The sequence below is a fragment of the Sycon ciliatum genome, chromosome 3, assembly GCF_964019385.1.
Source record: "Sycon ciliatum chromosome 3, ocSycCili1.1, whole genome shotgun sequence".
Classification (NCBI taxonomy): Eukaryota; Metazoa; Porifera; class Calcarea; order Leucosolenida; family Sycettidae; genus Sycon; species Sycon ciliatum.
Window position 1 is genome coordinate 32,613,095 of NC_088645.1, and position 20,201 is coordinate 32,633,295.

Below are 20,201 nucleotides of genomic sequence, written 5' to 3' on the forward strand. Positions count from 1 at the left end.
ACCTACACGAGTGGGCTACGTGCACTTGAATCAATGACATGACCGGCTTCCGAGGGAAACGATAATGCAGGCTATTCAGTGTTCCAAAAAATCTCGGTTCGCGTGAGTCTCGGCTAGTAGGGACCGGCGTATTCTGCTCGAAAAGATGGCAGATTCAGCTCGAAAAGCAGTGAAATTGGCAGAACCATACAAACCTTATGGCGGGCAATTCCTCGAATTCTGCTCCCTTTCTTTATCTACATACCAAACATGCATGAAACTTACCAGAAAAAGTACCGAATTCTGCCAATGCCAATTTTTCTGCCGGCAGAAAATTCCCATTCACTGCATCCATGGAGCGTTAACCTACTGTCAAAATATAATGCTTATATACTTGCGCAACGCATTCTACAGTGAAATCTACATTGTGTAGAGGGCCCTTTGTCGAAGGACCGTGAATTGTATACTTTATACATGTAGCAGAGAGTTTTTCGTTTCTTCCCGAGGTGCAGAACGTACTGAATGTCATAGACAAAGCTCTCTCTCTCTCTCTCTCTCTCTCTCTCTCTCTCTCTCTCTCTCTCTCTCTCTCTCTCTCTCTCTCTCTCTCTCTCTCTCTCTTTCTCTCTCTCCATCTGTCTCTCTCTCTCTCACACACTCTTCGTAGCTCTTTCCGGCTTTAAAAATCGCTTCTATAAAATTCGGAACCATTGCCAGTTTGGCCTTGCGAGGTTAAGGTGGCAGTCTACCCATAAATTTCAACCCTTGTTTATCCACCCTGCAATCTTCATGTACATATACATGTGGAAGGATCAAATTATATGAATGAATTGAGAGATTTGTATAGGGTCAATTAAGATTCACATCCACGTTCATTGCAACCTAGAAGAATACAGCATAAATTCAAATGGTTGACAATGACAATGGACACAGAAAACGGTATAATTTAAAATGTTCTTGTATCTAGCAACTCTGAGGGATAAAAGAATGCTTTGGTGGACCAAAACCTGCAGTACAATTGAAAAACACAGTTCAGGGGACAGCTGCACGTTGAAAGAACGAGTGCCCTTCACTCAGCGTCATTTCCCCATTCACCCAGGCCATGATGCTGTCACGAACCGTCCTCGGAACTGTCCTGCGACTTTCCACCACTTCCCAGAATGGCCTGGTGCCTCTGGACGCACGGAGAGCTGCCAAATTAAACAGTCCTCTGTCAGTGAAGTACTTGACGATGACGTGAAGCTCCTGCTTCAGATCAGCTTCTTGTCCGGAGTACAGTTGGAGAATGAAGGTGCGAACTGTGATAGATTCCTCTCCCACTGTGTGGAGTCAAGGTGCAAATGAAGAAAAAGAAGATTCCAGCCGAAAATGCACCAAAGGTCCAAAACCATAGAGCGCTATGTACCAACAGTTAGTCTAGAGGCTACCCTGCTCCCTACCCGCCCCCCTCCTCCTCCTCCCCCCTCCTCCCCCCTCCTCCTCAACCTCCTCCTCCTCCCCCCTCCCTCCTCCCCCCCTCCTCCACCACCCTCTCGTCCTCTACCAGCCCCGCTCCTGCTCGGCATTACTCTCCCTCCTAGCACTGGAGACATTATATTCTGAATGATACTCAATCTGCGGACAGCATGCTGTTTCGTTCTTTTTGAACTCATCAGCGCAGCACAGAGGAAATGAGGCCGAACCTGATAGCAATGGAAATCAAAATTTCCAATCAGGCCCGAACGTACCTTGCCAGAGTGCTCAAACTGACAAGTCAGTGAGCTCTGCATAACGCAAACAGCAAAGGCACTACCCCACGCAAGAGTGCTCAACTGCTACAAGAGCAGGAGCGAAATACTCAATCTGCGGACAGCATGCTGTTTCGTTCTTTTTCTTCTTTTATTCTGAATGATAGAAAACCTGTACCTAAAACAAACAAAAAACTCTCACTGCCACTGGCACTCATTTAGGTCACTACCAGTATGAACTGGAAGAGAGAACATTTGGGACAGGTTTTTGTGTAAATGGCTGTGGGGATGGGAAATGGGGGGGGGGGGACGACGGTAAAGATATCAAGCGGATGCCATTCAACTGTGCAGATTGGTCGGGTCAACGTGATTTTTTCCGCCGCGTTCCCGAAACGTAGAGCAGGCCATCTTTACTAGTACAATTACTAATAATTAGGCTTCCGTTCTCCCTGAAATTCATCGTGTTAGCTCACCTCGTACCTCATAATGGTGCCCCTCCCAGTTGAGGTACTGCCTAAGAATGAACGAGGCCTGATCAGAATTCACTTACCATTCTCATCATGTGGGCTTAGTCGGCGGCCTCTTGTTCCCTTCACTCTGCGTAGCCGCTCTTTCACAGCTTCCTGGCAGAGCATGTAGATCTCATCCAGGATCGAAACCGCTGTCCATTCAGCACCTTGATTTCGAAGCAGCGGCGTGCAGCCTCCATGGCCAGTGACTGTATCACAAACATACAATAGACAACAGTGGCCAATCGTCACATTCAGACAACGTGGTTGGCCTGACGGAAAGTTCGGGTTTTTCATTTATTTCCTGTTTGATAGATGAAGATGTAGTTTTTTTGTTGATTTCTGTGTGGGCTCAGTATCTGGAGAGATGATATTCCGATGCGAAAACGTTTCTTCAACATTGCATCGGCCATACACTTGCACGGTCAAACTTTCGGAATGTATAGTGTACATGTTAAAGATGCATAACATGGCTTCTCGCCTTTGATGATAAGCCCATTGTGCAATGACGTAGTTTGTACCACGAACACCCCACACAGCCACCTGGGCATGGTCGTCTGGGGTGTTGAACAGTTCATTTCCTGATCCCAGCGTACTCACATGCATTACTCATACCTTCCATATTTGGCAATGTGCAATGGGCTTATTGAGGGTTTTCTTTCAATAGGTTAAATCTGGAAAATAACTGACCATCACGGTGAACGACATCCGCAGGGCTGAGTTGCTCGGTCGTCTTCCAGTTTGGAACCACTGGCTCGCAGCAATCAATGAGAAAGACAGGATCTGTCGAATCACTGCTGCCATCGATGAGACTCCGTGTAAGTTGCCTTAGATCTTGTTCACTGTGGCCGTTCGCTACAGCACGTGATGTGTGCGTGAGAATCCACACTCTCTTCGTTGAAAAGCCAGCATCACTAGCTTCTTGTGGGAGCACGTTTGCTAACAACAGAAACATACAATCAACAAATACACAAATACATATATCTATTCTGCAGTCATCATAGCAGTTAAAGTCAGGATTGTGCTCACAACATGAGCGATGAAGAAGTTGATCCTCCTCTTGTTGTCCTCTATTCCTTACTTATTCAACATTTAACGGGGTAGGAGTGAGAGTGATCATACAATGTGAAGTCGAACTCAAAGCAGGGGATTTTGTCGAGAAGGTTTCGGAAGTGTAAATTAAAGTGCTCAACCAATGCCCGAGGACAGTTGTCCGTGCCTGGAGAGCACCATGTATGTGGTGCTCTTCAGGCACAATCTTCCCCAGCCTACTGAAGCTCAAATGATGAGGGGTGACATGAACACTGGAAATACATTACTTGAAAACCGATCTGCCTAGAGGGCATCCACATTCAATCACAATGTTATCGTTGAGATCTCAAGTTTTATGGATGCTACTCACGGTTGTACAGGGTTCGTAAGTATGAGCAGAACCTCAGGCACAGCTCCCTCATCTTCGGTTTCTGGCGTGGGTCTAATAGATCTTCGCCGCTGATCACAAAGGCCACAACCTGACAGCCGTCCAGTACAGTGTCGTAGTTGATGGGTTTCTGCTGAGGGACATGGCTTCTGTGCTCTAGCGAAACCTCTTCACCATCCTGAATGCGCCGATGGAACATGTTCAGGAGGACGTTGTTTGCTGCGTATGGATCATGGAGCGCAACGGACGGTGTATCTATCACCTTCAGGTAGGAATTGATGCGATGATGGGTCACGTGACGAGTTGTACATCCAGCTAGTGTGCTGCGTGACATGAAGCGATGTGTAATGGCCTTCTCCATCAGCTCCACGAGCGCTGTTTTGCCTGACGAATCCAAGCCGAGAAGAAGTGCGTGCAGTGACTCCATGCCGGGACCGAAGTAATCCAACATCTCTCGACACAGCTCCTGCTCTGCACCGACCGTTAGCCGTTTCCTCACAGCTGATATTTTGCTTTTCAAATCCGTGTCGGCGGCCACCCTTCGCCGGTTTGGTCTTGTCAACTCGCTTTCTATTTGATCGTCTGTTTTGTCCAGCGTCTCTATCCGATGCTGCGGTTCTTGGATAGGAACTTTCGTCGTTCCAGTTTCCACATGTGCTGGAGTCAAGAGCAGATAACAAAAACAAACAACATCCGGCTAGTTTAGTCACCAACTTCTTCACAATGAGCAACAGGCAGAAGGCAAAAAGGTACCACAGTGCCCAATTTTCGTCGTTAATATTCCATTGAAGCAGCAGAATGATTCACTGCATGCAGTATTGGGGGGGGGGGCAGATTTACATCTTTGATGATATCAAATAATTGTAGAAAAGAACAAGGACCAAGGAACTCCAAGTTACGCTATAATGTCCACAAATACCACCAGTTACTAAACAAGCAGCTCATGCGATAACATTGCACGACACTTAACGACAGCACTGACGTTCTACAACTACTCTAAAGTCGCGGATGAAAGCTGGATGTATAAGCACATAAGCCGCTTTCTGCATCAGGCTTTAACGCAAACAAGGCTTGTATGCAAACCATGCTTATATGCACCACTGATATTTTTTTGCCAGGCTTGTATGCACGTTTCTACGCGCGACAAGCGTAGATCTACCACTGACTACCGGTATGGCGGCAGTTTTACTATGCACCGTACATAACGTATGCACTTTTGACCAACCCGATCCGCGCTTGCATAGAAGCCAGGCTTCTACGCGCGACAGGCTTATATGCATTTGACCCGTTTGATTTTCAGGTTTCTATCAGCGATGTGATCATATGCAAACCCGGCTTTTATCCGCGACTTTACGGTAACTGGTTAATAGCTCTTTCATTTATTTGTTTAGCCAAGTATGAGCTGTTTTAATCATCTACTTGGGGCGGGGTATTATAGATACTTACGAGTCTGTCGTGACTTCGCCCAGTTCAGGTCGGAATCTGGTTGAAACTCTCTGATTGTATCGGCAGATCCTGGCCCAAGCCCTATAAGCAGGCACACCCAGAAGTAGAACGGGATACCAGTTGAAGAACAGCACAGATCATGTCTCTACACTTCGAAAACGTGCACTATTTACATGTATCTGTATGGTCCAGCAGTACGAGAGAGCTTGGAAGCTCAGGGCCCTACGCTATGCTTTTTTGCCTACCTCATCGTACATGTTATTAAACTGATGGAAATGTTTTTTTTTCCGTTGATTCGCCACATCATTGTATTGCAAAAACGTTTCGATCAGTTTAAATATGAGTTAGGGCCTGGTCAGACTGCGGCAAAATCGAAATAATCCTAGGATTATAAGGGCCTGGTCAGACTGCGGCAACTTTTGGTTGCCTGACGAAAAAAGAATAGCGTCCAGAATTTGAATCGCGATCACACTACACATGTGGGGAGAATGAAAATTCAAACTTCATTTCGAGCGTCAAGTGGTAATCTCCACTAACGACGTCAAATTCCTTCACCTTGGGATCGCCAACACCTTCAGTGCAATCCTTGCAACCATCCTTATGAGTTTTGTTGTTGTCCGTGGCCAATTAGCTCCTCGATATCGAGATGAAAAAATCAGTGATTATCAGCGTCAATGGCGTATCAGCGTCAAATCCTGTTTGGAGGGGAAAAGCGTGGCCCGTTCTTGCTTTTTTTTTGGAGCGTCAACTCTCGCTTTTGCCGCTCTGGCGGCAAGTTACTATGGAGATTCGGATTATAATCCTAGGATTATTTCGATTTTGCCGCAGTCTGACCAGGCCCTAAGCCGAATCTCCATAGTAACTTGGTGGCAGAGCGGCAAAAGCGAGAGTTGACGCTCCAAAAAAAAAGCAAGAACGGACCACGCTTTTCCGCTCCAAACAGGATTTGACGCTGATACGCCATTGACGCTGATAATCACTGATTTTTTCATCTCGATATCGAGGAGCTAATTGGCCACGGACAACAAGAAAACTCATAAGGATGGTTGCAAGGATTGCACAGAAGGTGTTGGCGATCCCCAAGGTGAAGGAATTTTACGTTGTTCGTGGAGATTACCACTTGACGCTCGAAATGAAGTTTGAATTTTCACTCTCCCCACATGTGTAGTGTGATGGCGATTCAAATTCTGGACGCTGTTCCTTTTTCGTCAGGCAACCAAAATTTGCCGCAGTCTGACCAGGCCCTTAGGCAAAAGTATTTGTAGAATTTATTTCGGATTGTTATTTTTCTCTAATTTCATCCACTTTTGGTTTGCTCCTTCTTTTCTTTTTGATCTTCTTATACTGTACATCAACACATTTTGGCCGATGAGAAACTTTGGCCGATCTCGAAACGAAACTTTTCGCCGTCATTAAACTTTGGCCAATTGGAGTTTTCCAAAAAAAATCGATCGGTATTTTTTGCTCTCACATGCATCGCACAGTTTCCATGTGCGCAGCTGCAGTAGCATGACGCGAATCAGCACGATTAAGCCTCCTATTAGGCCTTGGCGGATAATGCCGGCAGAAAAATTGGCAGAATTCGGTACTTTTTCTGGTAAGTTTCATGCATGTTTGGTATGAGGATAAAGAAATGGAGCAGAATTCGAGGAATTGCCCGCCATAAGGTTTGTATGGTTCTGCCAATTTCGGTGCAAAAAAAGCAGAATCTGCCACCTTTTCGAGCATTATCCGCCAAGGCCTACTTCCTATGCTCATTTCTTGCATTTGTATCGTCCGACGTTTCCTGGGACCGGCGCTGACTCTGTCAATCACGGGCGATCTGGAGTCGACGAGATGTCTGTCCTGACGTTTCCTGTGACCGGCGCTGACTCTGCCGATCACGGGCGTTCTGGACTCGACGGGATGTCTGTCCTGACGTTTTCTGTGACCGGCGCTGACTCTGCCGATCACGGGCGATCTGGAGTCGACGAGATGTCTGTCCTGACGTTTCCTGTGACCGGCGCTGACTCTGCCGATCACGGGCGATCTGGACTCGACGGGATGTCTGTCCTGACGTTTCCTGTCACCGGCGCTGACTCTGCCAATCACGGGCGTTCTGGAGTCGACGGGATCTCTCTTCCGACGTTTCCTGTGACCGGCACTGAATCGCCCGTTCACGCTTATTTTGGAGACGACGGGATTTCTCTTCCAAAGTATGTTTTTGCTGACGCATCCTATCACCTATTCGGCGTCTATTCTAATTTAATTTCCTCCTCGTCTCCCTATTTCTTTCCAAATCTCCCTCTATATCAGGGAGTCGTATACATAATACGACGAATATTGGTACGGTACGGGACAGATACGGGAGTCAGCAAATATTGTGGACAGCTGTTATGTACAATCCTGTCGAGCCTTTGTGGTCACAGATACGGGACAGATACGGGAAAGATACGGGATAGCTCCAGGCGTGACACGAACACACAAACAAACACCAAATTAAAGCTGTGTGGACCCTGGCTAGCGCCAGACGTTACTGAAGTAACGTCTTCTGCATAGCTACGGGAATTAATATTAATTTTGTCAGGCACTGCCACTGATTGCGCGGCGTGAAGCATGTGAATTTGTCTTGTCAACAATCCCATGTAAATGCATCGTGGCTGGTGCGCTGCGTAACCGACAATGGTAGATTGCAAAAGCGAACAATAAGAACAAGACTTGGCTTTGACGAATACTGACAAAGTTTAATGTTCTGACGATTCAATGCCTTCTTCGAAATGATGATGGTTAATGAGGCAGCGCTCGATTATTGAATGGAATTTTATGCACAAGGCTGGTGTAGGACGTTTGGAGGAGAGCAACAAGTCTATAAATTTACATATAGCCGAACTGTGAAACGCATTGGCGCCAATAGGTGCTTGAATTGCACACTAAAACACAAGAAGGGAGGATTTTCCGCTTTGACATCCAAAGCCCCTTAACATTCCAACCTGGTGACTAGCATTGTTGCTAGAAATATCAGAATACTCCTTTGTCGCCCTGAAAACGCAGCTTCTCTGTAGATTTGTATCCCTGGTGATATTTGGGCCAGAAGAGCATTATAAGTGGTGCTCCTCAGCACAATCTTCCTCAACCTAATCAAATTCCCCGAAACACGGTGTAGTGAGCAGGGAGTGGTGCTTTCTTGCAGATTTGGTGAGTGGACGGTTCGATGGACTTCTTCTGTGCAGTCGTGAATTAAGTGTCAAATCAAGTCGACAGAATAGCGTGAACTTCAGTGTGGGGCTCAAACCATTTTCTAACAATCATTGCCAAAGTCACAATCACTATTTCGTGTTGTTCTGCCCAGCGTGGGCTTGCGACTAGCTAGTTTGGAGGTGACAGCATTGCCAAAGACGGAGGATCCTGGACGTCTGCTCGCATTGCTAACATTTTGCATAGCTCGATATTGCAGCACAGATATAGTCTAGGAGCGTGTAGATACGTAAATGATCATGGAAAAGAAAAGAGTTTTGACCGTATCTGTGCTGTATTATACTGATAGCCGTGAATTCTGCGGCAGAATATCAGAAATTCCGTGCAGAATTCTGCGGCTGAAAACAGTAAATTCTGCGGAAATTGTGCAATCCGCGGAATCTCGGAATTCACGGGGGACAGATTATAGAGCCATGTGAAATGGTAGCATTTAGTGATTGGACGAATGCAGTTTATCACCTGCTAATTTTCCAAGAACCCTGGGCCCCATGCTGATTTTAAAATATTATTATAACTTGTCAGTGTACAACTTGCCTAGTTTCTTGAATCCATAATACTCCGTCTAAACTTTAATTGCCATAATTATCGTGAAAAGAAGGACAAAATGCTACGAGTTATGACTAACTGTCCACCAACGTAACCTGATAACTCATAACTCATAACTCGTACCATTTTGTCCTTCTTCTTTTCACAATTATTTAATTGGCTCACCATCCGAGTTACATTTTGCCATAATTATCAATTACAATATCATGATGATCTTCTCTTATGAGCCTTAGATAGGCGAAACAGCTGTTAGAAGGAAATGTTTTACCCGTAACCCCTTCGTTGCTTGAAATTACTGGTGTGAGTAATGGCTACCTAGGGTTGCAATGGTCGGCTTTAGAGTGGAGAGAGGAGGAGAGTTAGTTTGTTGTATTATTCAACAGCCCAATGGTACCGTTGACAGTTTTATTGATATTCAGACTGACTAATTGAAATATTCATCAGATTAGATAGAGAGGGAAGCAGCAGCTTTCGGCTGTGTACAGATCTTTCATAAGCGAGACGTATTTCCATGATGAATGTCTCTAGAAACTTGTTAGTAAACTTTATTATCCATCTTCTATTTTTGTTCATTTCTACGTCCAATGTGCGCTTTGCTGATCGCCATAATAAAGATATTTCATCAATGACCACACCAAAACTGCTATGCTGGTGCTATGCTGTAGCAACGTCGTGTGCGGGCGGCTGGGAAGCACAGCTCTGGTGTGGTGGCTGATGAAATTCATTTAGTCATCAGATTCAACGAGATGATGCAGAGGTTGCGTGTTTCAACTCGACGGGTTTCAGTAATTTACTTACCTATCTAGGCGCAGCTGCTCTGTGACCCACTTGTCCTTGTCCTGCGCTGGGTCTCGAATGCTGTGGAACCCGACCATATTGATTTCTGACCGACGCAGCACTTCCAGAAACACGCTCGCCTTGTTGATCAGCCATCAGTTTTGCAACAAAATAATCTTCATATAGGAGCTAAACTACGCAAATAGAGCTCCACAATCTTTCTTGTGGAATAAAATAATCTTTCCCTATATTATCTTCTCACGGCACCAGGCTGTACGTTTTGTATTAGAAAGGCCCAGGCAATAGAAACAAACGCCGACCAGGAAATTCTTTCCACAAGTTTCAGTGTCAGAAGCAAGCTGTTGAGCTCAGTCCAACCGCTTTGATGCCGATACGTTCACCGTTGCACATAAAACCACTTGCCACTTACGAACATGTTAGCGCTGCCAGCTGGCCGACACGAGCACCTCTGCTCAAACGCTAGGCATACTGCGCATCACCCTCTTTAGCACGCACGTCCCCTAACCCTAGCAGTACATAGAGTATCATCGAGTGCCTGCAGGGATGTCGATACGTTCATTGATTCCCGCGCGCCATGCGCGAAGTATAGCTCCAGGATATCGAAACACGGAAAGCAACTAGGGAGAAAGCAAACTTTTCCGCTCCATATTTTCATCATCTTCTGTTTCTTAGCAGTCGTCTCCTCTGAAGGGGGCTCTTCGAGATGGGATTCGGACAATCGGTAAGCATGAAAAGGATGTTACGCTTGAGCTCACGCTGGAGAAAATTAATAATGCTTTATCAAAAGATGCCATTGTCTCTCTGTACGCTGAACGTGTAGTATCTTACGAAAGAGGTAACGTTTGACGCCGCAAAGTTCAAACAATGTCGAGATGAACTGGTACAAGGAAAAGAAAAAGAGCTGGTTGCTGAGATGGAAAAATGGGTAAGTTCAAAGTTGTTGTTCCACTAATGCAATGGTACAGTTTTAAACGGTCCACAACCTGGCGGAGCTTTGTGTTCATGGGAATTATCCGGCATAATGTTTTGCTTGAACACAAACCTTGTTCCTGATGTAGATTAGCCGAAATTCAAATTGCTTGCTCCAGGCAATTGGCCAGAGTAAAGCTGTTATGTTTCACCCTTTTCCGTATGAAAATATGAAACTTCTATAGGCTGCTAACCTGTGTAAATCTTTTGTAAATGAGGTATCTGATTGCGAAAACGGAGTGAAGTGTGTCTTTTTGAGTTTCATGATGCTTCGATAGTCTACTTGCTGAGTGGGATAGTTTTTTTGTACTTCGCTATGCAGAGCTCAATGACGTCACTTGTCAGTTTGAGCACTTCGACATGCTACATTCGGCCCTGGCTCAAATCTGGCTTTGGAGAAAAACATGTATTGCTATCATGTTCGGCATCATTTTTTCTGTGCTGCGCTGGCGCATGGCGAGTTCACAACGGACAGTTCTGTCCGCAGACTGAGTAGCGACATTTTTCTTTCTTTTCCGTTATCCAAAGACAACTTTAAATGGCGAACATGAGATGCAGCAAGGGAAGCGTGCACAACATGAATGAGTTATTGAGGTTGTTTTCACCTGACATGGTCGGTCTACAGTGAAAATATGAAACGGTAAAAAAAAATGAAAATGTACTTTCCAGAACTGTGGTCCGTTCAAGGTCTGCACATGTCCGGGAGGATGGGATTCGAATTTTCTACAATACAGTGAAACCTGTCTAAGACGACCACTCAAGGGACCTTGAAAACGTGGTCTCTGTTACCAGGTGGTCTCCTTATCCAGGGTCATTTGAATGGAAATATCGTCCCCTGGTCCTGGTATCAGTGGTCTTAAATGACAGGTGTTCACCTTGAGAAGCGGTGCGTTCGCATCTATCCTCCAACTGCGCATCCTGGAGCTGCTTTTATATTCTTCCAATCTGAGGGCTCCACGGAAGAAGACGGTGACCAGGCATGATGACTTTGCACATCTGTCGCTATGCTCCTTCACGAGACCTGTTTCTATTTTTATTTCTTTATTGAGGGATCAGTGTTCCTACATTTGGCCGTCTGAGTAACTCAATAATATTGTAACTCATTATGTGTGGGTTGTGTGTGTGTGTGTGTGTGTGTGTGTCGTTTTGCAGTTCGATGAAACAATGGGGATGTACAAGCAGTACTGCCTACGACATAGGCCTAACCGCCAAACGCGTGAATTGTTTACAGGTCTCAGCACCATGGTGGAGTTTGGCAAACTTCGCATCTTGTTAATTGGTCGCGCTCATGTCGGAAAGAGTGCTACAATCAACAAATTCCTGGAGATATTCGGACAGCCAGAGACGCAACAGGTTAATCTGCCACATTCTTGCATTCACCACCAATTCTTGACATCTTGGCCGAGTGTTGTCCTGGAAATCTGGTCTCGAAGTAGAATACCAGGCTGGCTTGAAGAAAGTGTATATCCGCCTTGAGCATGCTATTGCCGCTACAATATCAATTTATATTTCTGCTGCAGCAGAATTACACCTTATATAACATCGTTCCAAAAAGAAGATAATGATGGCAATTAGTGTGAAGTAACTACAAGAGAGTTGAACCGAAAACAGAATTATGTAAGACCTTATACCTGTCGTGCACCGCATCAAAATAGTGTGTCAAATAATGAAGTCAGAAATTAATTTAAAAAAACTACTTTGAAACTCGGATGTTGAGCCATAAATAAATGTAGAAAGGAAAAGGACATAAGGATACGAGTTAAGAGTAACTCTCCATCACTGTAACTGGATACTATAGCTACTTTGAGGTAAATTTTAATCAGGCTTGCCGATAGGGAAGTACTGTATGCAGTTTGTAGGCCCCTCTTGTTGCATGCAAGTGTGAAATGTTCTGTACTCGTAGAGGGCACCCAGAGCAGCAAGGAGTCGACAGGCCAGTTACTTACCAAAGGGGGATTTGCGAGCCTGCTGTGAAGGAAACCACACACACTCATAAAACTAATGTCATACAGAACTGGATTCATGTAAATGACTCCGACTTGGCTGTGATAATAGCGTGTTGAAAACCGTAAAAAGCATTCTTTAAATTGTACTGCGCACCCTCATCTACGATTTTAATGCTGGTGAGGAATGCCAGTCTACAATTAACAGTGTGGTTATAAGATCACCCGAAACCTCGTTATATAGAATAACAAACATTTGATTGACCCCAACCGGTAGATTTTGACTGGGGTATTGTTTGGTTTTTGGCAAATGCCTTGCAGGAGTATGATTCTGGAGAAGGTGACAAGCGTGTAACGGATGTACTGCTGGAAGCGGCCGACATTGCTGGAGAAGGAGGAGTTTTCTTGAGATCTCCCCAGGGCCAGGGTGATGACTATCGCATGAATGCTACCAAGGTCCGCGCTCTCATCACCAATCAGCTGCGCCACGGTGATATCTATGAACGAGAAATCAGGCCAACTGCTGATAACTACACGCCTGATGAATGCCATGCTGTCCTGCACATCATCCGGGCCGACCACGTAATTATCACGGATATGCTAGACGAGGAGCTGGATGAATTGAGGTGCACCCAAGATGTCCTGCGTGAACTTGGTACGTGCGGGCATGCTTAATTTCAAACACCCTTATGCGTGTTTTGCATGCAGTGGGATTTAATTACATGTAGTTCCATTCCTGTTTACGCTATTGGCATACAACGTATAGTCTTTCGTATTGTGAATATTACCCTTATGGACACAAATTGGGATAAGAAGTAGTTCGGCAGTTCGGGCGTTCCCTTCCTTTTTGTCCATGTGGGTCCATCTTATCAGACTTCTATGTAATGAATGATGAAATGGAGGAGAGTGTGTGTGTGATTGGGGGGGGGGGGCCTAGGACAAATACCAGTCTTGACTTGCTTCTTGTACAGTACGAGGGCATTATGTGTTAGGTGTATAACGAACTTCGGCTATAAGGAACTAATCATCCTCCACAATGGTGGCTGTTATATCAGGGGTCGACTGTGCATATTCACATCAAGGGCATGCACGCACGTGCACAAACTGCATTGCTCTTGTCCATTATGCAAGCTTCATGTCAGTCCTGACCATTCACAGAATTAAAAAGAACCAAAAAATTGCCCAAAAATGGTTATATTCCATCCAACAGATTCAGTTGTCAGAGTGGTCGCTGAACCGCGTCAGACTAAATGTTTTGCTTGGTCCTAATGTAGTTTACATCAAATTTGACATATATGTGCTTTGTCCTTTAGGTGTTGTTCCTGTGACGATAATCACGAGGTCTGGAGAGGAAGAGTACACGGATAGTGACATGGAACTCCGGCGGCAGGTAGCAGCACGTCTGATAGGCTCGCCATTGGAGTACACGTTCACCATCGACAACACTAAGCCCGAAGATGATCCGATTCGCCTGGAGAGGTTGCGCCTGACGCTGCTGCTGGCGTTACGGGCTAGTGTGATCCTAGCCGAACAGAGACTCCACCGCAAGGAGCTGCAGAGACGTCGAATTGCCCGACCACAGCCATCTGAGGACGGTACGTGACATTATTCACAAGTTCGTTTGTCCTGTCCCATTGACATTTTAGTTTGGGGTACACCTGTACATTTTTTATATTTTTTCTACATCTACTTGTAAGTTTCTTAGTTTCTCAAGTTGCCATGGATGTCTGTGAGGCAAAAATCATGAGTCATCGAGCGGCATAATTATGTGCATTTTGCATTGTGTAAAATCGTCTTGCTCTCGTAATCTCCACACTTGGTTTAATTTCCTCTGATGATACGATCAAGAAATAAACCTGAAACCTTTTGTCACCTGCGTGGATTCACAGAAAGCGTGAGTTACGAAGTCTGAAGAAAATGTTAAATTGTCTCTGCTGGAATGACAGCTGCACCATAACCCAAGTGGTTATAGCATTGCTGGCCTCAAGCCAAGGCCCCTGGTTCGAGTCCTGGTGGTAACAGTCGATTTTTTCTTCCGACCTTACCTGTTTTTTTTAAATCTTTTCCCTCAAATCAGTGAATCTTTTTTTGTTCACTTTTTCTACTTTCAGGAAAGTACGTTGTGGCAGCATTTCTCAAATCCATTGCCTCACGATTTGGGTGGCCGTCCACGCTACTGGAAGATGTAGAGCAGCGCTTGGCTGCAGTATGGCTGAATAGAAGAAAGAAGAACTTGGAGGACGGCGATTTCATCACCCCGGCTGAGTTTGTATCAATACTGGCCTCCCGGAACAAAGAAGTATGGGACAGAATCTTCCCGCCTCTGGCCGCTGATGCATTGGAAGCACAGGTGAAGTCACAGCTGCACGGCTTTGCTGAGGACTGTGGGCTAACGAACTACGCTGAACTCGCCCTTCCTACTGTCGCCGATCGTGAGTTGGTCACCGCATACCTAGAAGCCTGCCCATCAAGGGAGGAATAGACAAAAGCAATAATAGATCCACGTTTGCTGTGGTCAGGCACGACCCATGCTATCCGCTTGTCAGAGAGTGGTAAACGATTAAAAATTGAAAGATTCACTGGATGTACGGCTAGGTTGTAAGTGTTCAAGCATTCTTTGCATACTAGTATTGAGGTAGTGGTACATGTATATCAGCATTTGAAATTGCTTTAAAATCTCGATTTCTCAATGTAAAATGAATAGAATTTTGTGTCCTAATTTCTTTACCTATAGAAACACATTGCCACTCACTTGCACCTCAGAATCTCAATTATTCTTTTATGTGGAAACTTTCTTTCGATACTTACTAACCTACATTTTCAGCTTCACACTTTCCTTCGTTACAACGGTTTCTTTTCAATATGAATGAACATTGCTCTTCATAGATTTAATTTGTGTGAATGGTATGCGAGCCATCATTAGCTGCACTTCACGTAAAGAGATCCCGATGGAGTGATTTTTGTTCTTTCCCACTATACACACTAGGCGTTAATGGATATTGTGTTCTTGTTGGCCTGAGCTGTGGGGACTTTGCTCGGCATGCCGTCTTTCTCGAGACATGTAAAACCTAGTTCACATTCGACGGAACGCTGACGGTACGGGACGTAAGGGCTTGACGGGAAGGCTGGGGCGAGCTGTAAAATGTTGTACGATTCGTACGAAACGACGTGCTGCAGTCGTTGCGTCGTTCAACAGCAAACGGCGTCAGTCATAAGGCACGGTCCGTGACTGTGTGCCTGTTGGACCTAATTTCTTGTTTTCTGGGACTTCTTTTCAATTATTCCTCTTTGAATGAAGCGGAATCATGTTCACAATACCAGTTTTTCATGAACACCAAAAAATTAGCTTCGAAAGGTGTGCCATTTAAATAATAGCTCCAAGAAATGATAAAACAGTTCGTCAGTCACGCTCCTGAACTATCCCTAAATGCCGTAAGTGACATCAGACCTTATCTTGCTAAAATTCGACCCAAGTTGTGTTAGCCATTCTGCGAGTTATCATGGGAAGTGCAGTGTTGGAAATGCTAAAAATTTCTCCAAGTACGAATCGGGAGTAGTCGGCGCACGACGCCGTTTGCTGTTCACACCCAAAATGCAGCTGTTTTGTACACTTGCGTCCCCGTCTACGCCCGTCTACGGTATGAAAAGTTGGATGGATCCAACTCTTCCCGTCGCTTCCCGATCCGTACGACAGTACGGTTGAGTTCCCGTTCCTGGTGTTCACATTGGACGCCGTCAGACTGACCCGTCGCTTCCCGTCGATCCTTACGTCGTGTCCCGTCGCGCCCCGTCGAATGTGAACTAGCCTTAATGCAATGATAATATTTGGCGACTTTTTCTGCACTATTTCTCTCCCCATTTCGTCAGGCCGGAATATACTCATTTCAGGTCGGATTTATCAGCGGTAATCCCTTCCATCCTGTTACTTCATGCATTTTTAGTTCTTTCCCAGTGGCCACAAGCTCCAATCTGGTTGGGTGGTTAGACCGAGTGCACTCGGCCAACGTGAGGTCTCGGAATCATAGTGAACTCGAGGTACAAATATCATGAGAGAAAAAGAGGAGAGGGAGGGGGGGAATTTGAATGCTAGGGAGCACGTATGAATGAAAAGCAAATCACAATGGCTTTCGTGAAAACAAGCATAGAGCCAAATTAACCATTATAAAAAGTAATATTAATTTTAAACACAATGTTTCAGGAACGGAAATGTGCTATTAACGACCTGATAGGTGCTGGACATTTACTGAGAAAAAGCTGCGAAATATGAGAGTGAATGTATATCAGGCACACGTTGTTAACAACCAAGCAACATTAGACTGTGATCTACGCATTTTGAATGTCTCATTAGTATTGGCAGAAATCATAGGTACTTGGAGCGCAATATAGGCAAAATCGGCTTTCTTCCTGTCTGCTGAATAGTTTATGAGGCCGATGTGCACCGACATGCTTGCTAGTTTTCGTGTGTAAACACCCATATGAGATGATACATGAAAACAACCAGGCCAAAAGCACCCACAATGATGCCCAGGACAACGAGGCCAGCACATGTAGGATAGTGGAAAGGTGCTTCTTTTCGTGCCTAGAAACATGAAACGAGAAGGCAGAGAGATAGAAACCGGACTAGTAAAGCACATCTGAATGTTATAACTGTCAAGTAACAGTTTGATAACGTGGGCGTAGTGAAATGATCTAAGACCCTGGTTGAAAAGCAGAGGGTACCAAGGCCAAGTCTGGTTTGGAAGCGGAAGGATGTTTACTGCTGTACAGTGCACCCTACCGCTAAGTGAAAGCTCGTGGCCAGAGACGAGGGATGCAGTTGATGAGATTTTCAGGCTTTGACCACTTTCGAGTGGCTCTGGCATACTCACCTCCCATCCCTGGTCATGGTGGTACTCTAAGAAACTAAACCGGTGGAACTGGGTCTAAGGTTGACCGTGCTGTTTAATGTTTTTGATCCGGTGAGAGAAGTAAAGAAGTTTTTTTACTTTTTTTTTACTGCGCGAAACTGGGATAGAACTCTAAGATCTTTGGGTGAAAATCACTTCCGCGTTCGGTGTGTTATGCTACGCAAAATGTATCACCACCACCCCCCACCCTCCCTGGCTCAGTGGTGGAGAGATCAGCAATAAGAGGCAAAGGACAATTACGAGGAAAGAAAAATGGAAGGCGAAGGCGAAGGCAGAGTACCAGGAGGGCCAGATAGTCTTGTAAACTGTGGCGTCGTTACCATGCAACAGGTGCACAAGCCCCAGGGCAGTATCTTGGGCCATACAATGTTTTTAATTATGTGAATGACGCTGCCGATGATCTTGTTGGCAATGCTAAGCTTGAGGCCTACGTGGATGATACAATACTATACAGTTTAGTGTCTTCAGCTCATTGCCCTCGGAAAGCTGGACAGACCTTGCAGATATCTACACACCGCCTGCATGATGGGGTTGCCAGTGGAAAGTGCCGTTCGATCCCTCAGGCTATGGCTGCTGCCCTCCGACGCACTGACCTAGACCTACCCCAATCCTGTTTGGTGGCACCCCGGTACCAGATGAAACCAGCATATCATTGCTTGGAGTTCGATTTGGCTCCAAATTGCTAGTCACCTCAGGACCGTGACCATCCACGCCCAGCAGCGCCTGGGCTTTCTCGGACGAGCGGCTCACATTCTAACGCCAGCTGACTGAATGATTGTCCACAAGGCATTCGTGAGGCCCCTGATGGAGCATGCCCCGCTTGTGTCGATGGGCGCGCTAGCCAGCCACATTCAACGCCTGGATAATGAGTGTTCAACGCCGCGCACTGCGGATCATTGGCCCTGGAGCAATTCTTCCCAGTTTGGCTGTCCGCTGGACTGTTGCTGCTCTCTCATGCATGTACAAATTGCATTTCATTACTGGTCCTCCTCAGCTACTTGCTGTATTACCCCCGCATCACGTTTCTCCTACCAACCCCAGAACCAGGAACGAGCACAATAATGCCAATTCCCTTGCCTGTATTTCACCTGACGAGAAGGCTTGAAAGTATACTTGTGAAGACAAAGACTTTCAAGATGTTTGTAATGAGCCTGAAGTGTGTCCTTTTTTATGAGTATTATCGCATTTTTGTCTCAGAGGAAACTTATTATTATAAGAGTTGGGTTTGTGAGTAATAGAATATACATAAATAAAAATTAAACCCACTTATGTCAATCAAAATTAAAACAATTACACACGCGCACACGCACACACTCCTTACCGTTGAACCGCCGCATTTCTGATGCAAAACAACAGCAACGGTACAGAAACACAATCAGCCATATGTCTTACATGTAGTTGAACTAGTTTATGACATACGTCAAGGTCCCGGAACTAACTATGAATGTGGAATGATATTTTTTTCATTGGAAAATTGCTTTGTTTGAAAATTGGTAAAGAAATCCTACGAAGCAAATAATCGGGTGCCATTAATGTGATAATAGAGAGTTCACGCTACACGATTTTTTTAAATTTCGAACGTTAGATCTCACTTTGCAACGTAAGATTTCAACACGACAGAGGGCCAATTCACAGTAAAAAGAAGCGGTTCAAAGCACGTTTTTATCACGTTCGAAATTGAACAGCGCGAAGCGCAAACTTTCTACTGAATAATGAAAACGTGAATTTCCCCTTGGGATCAGAATCGAACGAAGAATATACATGACACCAAGGCACGCTCTAAGTGCGCATAGTGCATGTTCGGGAATTTGTAGTGCCAAGCACTGCTGGAACCTTAATGTTAGGGGTATGAAGAGGGTCTATCCATAACTTTTCAATGAAAACAATAAAATAGCGGGAACAGTCACCAGTCAGGTATGTACACAGTTAAGTTTAAAAAAACTCACCAACAGTATCGCCGTGAATTCATCTGCAACAGCTTGAGGTGGCTGGGAATTCCACGACACAATGCCAACCTTCTTCAAATCCTTTTCGCTAAGCATCGTGGCGCTCTCCTCAGTCATCCTCGCTGATCGGCATTTGTCAATGTCCTGGCCAGGTTCCATGAAGCCAATGTCGAAACAAAGGCAAAGAACAGTGTGGTCAAAGTCTGGAAGCCAAACGGCGAGAGAAAACAGCAAATACAAGAGTTTCTTGATAATGTCAAAGGCTGTTTTGTGCCCCTCGAATAGAAGCTCGTTGATTTAAGGTAGCAGACTGGTCTTAAATTTCATATGGCATTCAATTGACCGTAAATTTGGTGTCTCTGTAACCGTCCAACCAGAGCGATCCAGGATCAAGAGTAGAACGACTTTATTATACCATCAACGGGGTTATATGGGACAGAAGTGTAATCCAAGGTGAACATGCAACACAGGTGTGATGTAACACAACGTAAGTGGGAACGTGTAGTAGGATGCACAGTGTGAGTGTGTGAATCTGTTACACCACCCCCCTCGTCAGCAAAGGTGAGCCGGGCTAAACACGAGTAGGTAAGCATTATAATACCAGTAAATCAATATTATCGGTTCGAAAATAATTGCTAACACAAGAGGCAATTCAAGGTATGGTAGGAAGTAAAACTCAACGCAGGAAAGGCGGCTATTGACGACGCTTCGTTTTCAAGTAACTCTGCAGCGGAATAATTTCCTTGTTAGACTCGTCCAATAAATGTTCGATAGGCT

At 45.2% G+C, this 20,201-nt stretch overlaps 3 protein-coding genes across 4 annotated transcripts in view; 1 reads left to right on the plus strand and 2 right to left on the minus strand.

Annotated features, from left to right (window-relative positions):
- The window catches only part of LOC135811999 (uncharacterized), a 113,994-nt gene that overhangs the window by 76,459 nt on the left and 17,334 nt on the right, over positions 1-20,201 (minus strand). Inside the window, exons 6-8 of one of the 2 annotated variants that reach the window (XM_065325287.1) lie at positions 19,425-19,627; positions 18,800-18,817; positions 16,545-17,150 (exon numbers count right to left, since the gene is read on the minus strand). In XM_065325287.1, coding sequence (XP_065181359.1) covers positions 17,022-17,150; positions 18,800-18,817; positions 19,425-19,627 — 350 coding nt within the window. In that variant the 3' untranslated portion in view covers positions 16,545-17,021. Of the gene's footprint in view, positions 1-16,544; positions 17,151-18,799; positions 18,818-19,424; positions 19,628-20,201 lie in introns of those variants that run through there. The other variant, XM_065325288.1, reaches the window with a different exon arrangement.
- LOC135812371 (uncharacterized) lies at positions 707-6,592 on the minus strand. Its single transcript, XM_065325747.1, has 6 exons — positions 6,553-6,592; positions 5,082-5,162; positions 3,618-4,292; positions 2,906-3,154; positions 2,257-2,424; positions 707-1,298 (listed from the first exon to the last, which is right to left on the minus strand). The coding sequence occupies exons 1-6, from the start codon at positions 6,590-6,592 to the stop codon at positions 1,012-1,014; spliced, it is 1,500 nt and encodes a 499-aa protein (XP_065181819.1). The 3' UTR covers positions 707-1,011.
- On the plus strand, positions 10,174-15,564 carry LOC135811990 (uncharacterized). The gene is made up of 6 exons (XM_065325278.1): positions 10,174-10,380; positions 10,480-10,584; positions 11,781-11,981; positions 12,893-13,226; positions 13,885-14,166; positions 14,683-15,564. The coding sequence occupies exons 1-6, from the start codon at positions 10,363-10,365 to the stop codon at positions 15,051-15,053; spliced, it is 1,311 nt and encodes a 436-aa protein (XP_065181350.1). The 5' UTR covers positions 10,174-10,362; the 3' UTR covers positions 15,054-15,564.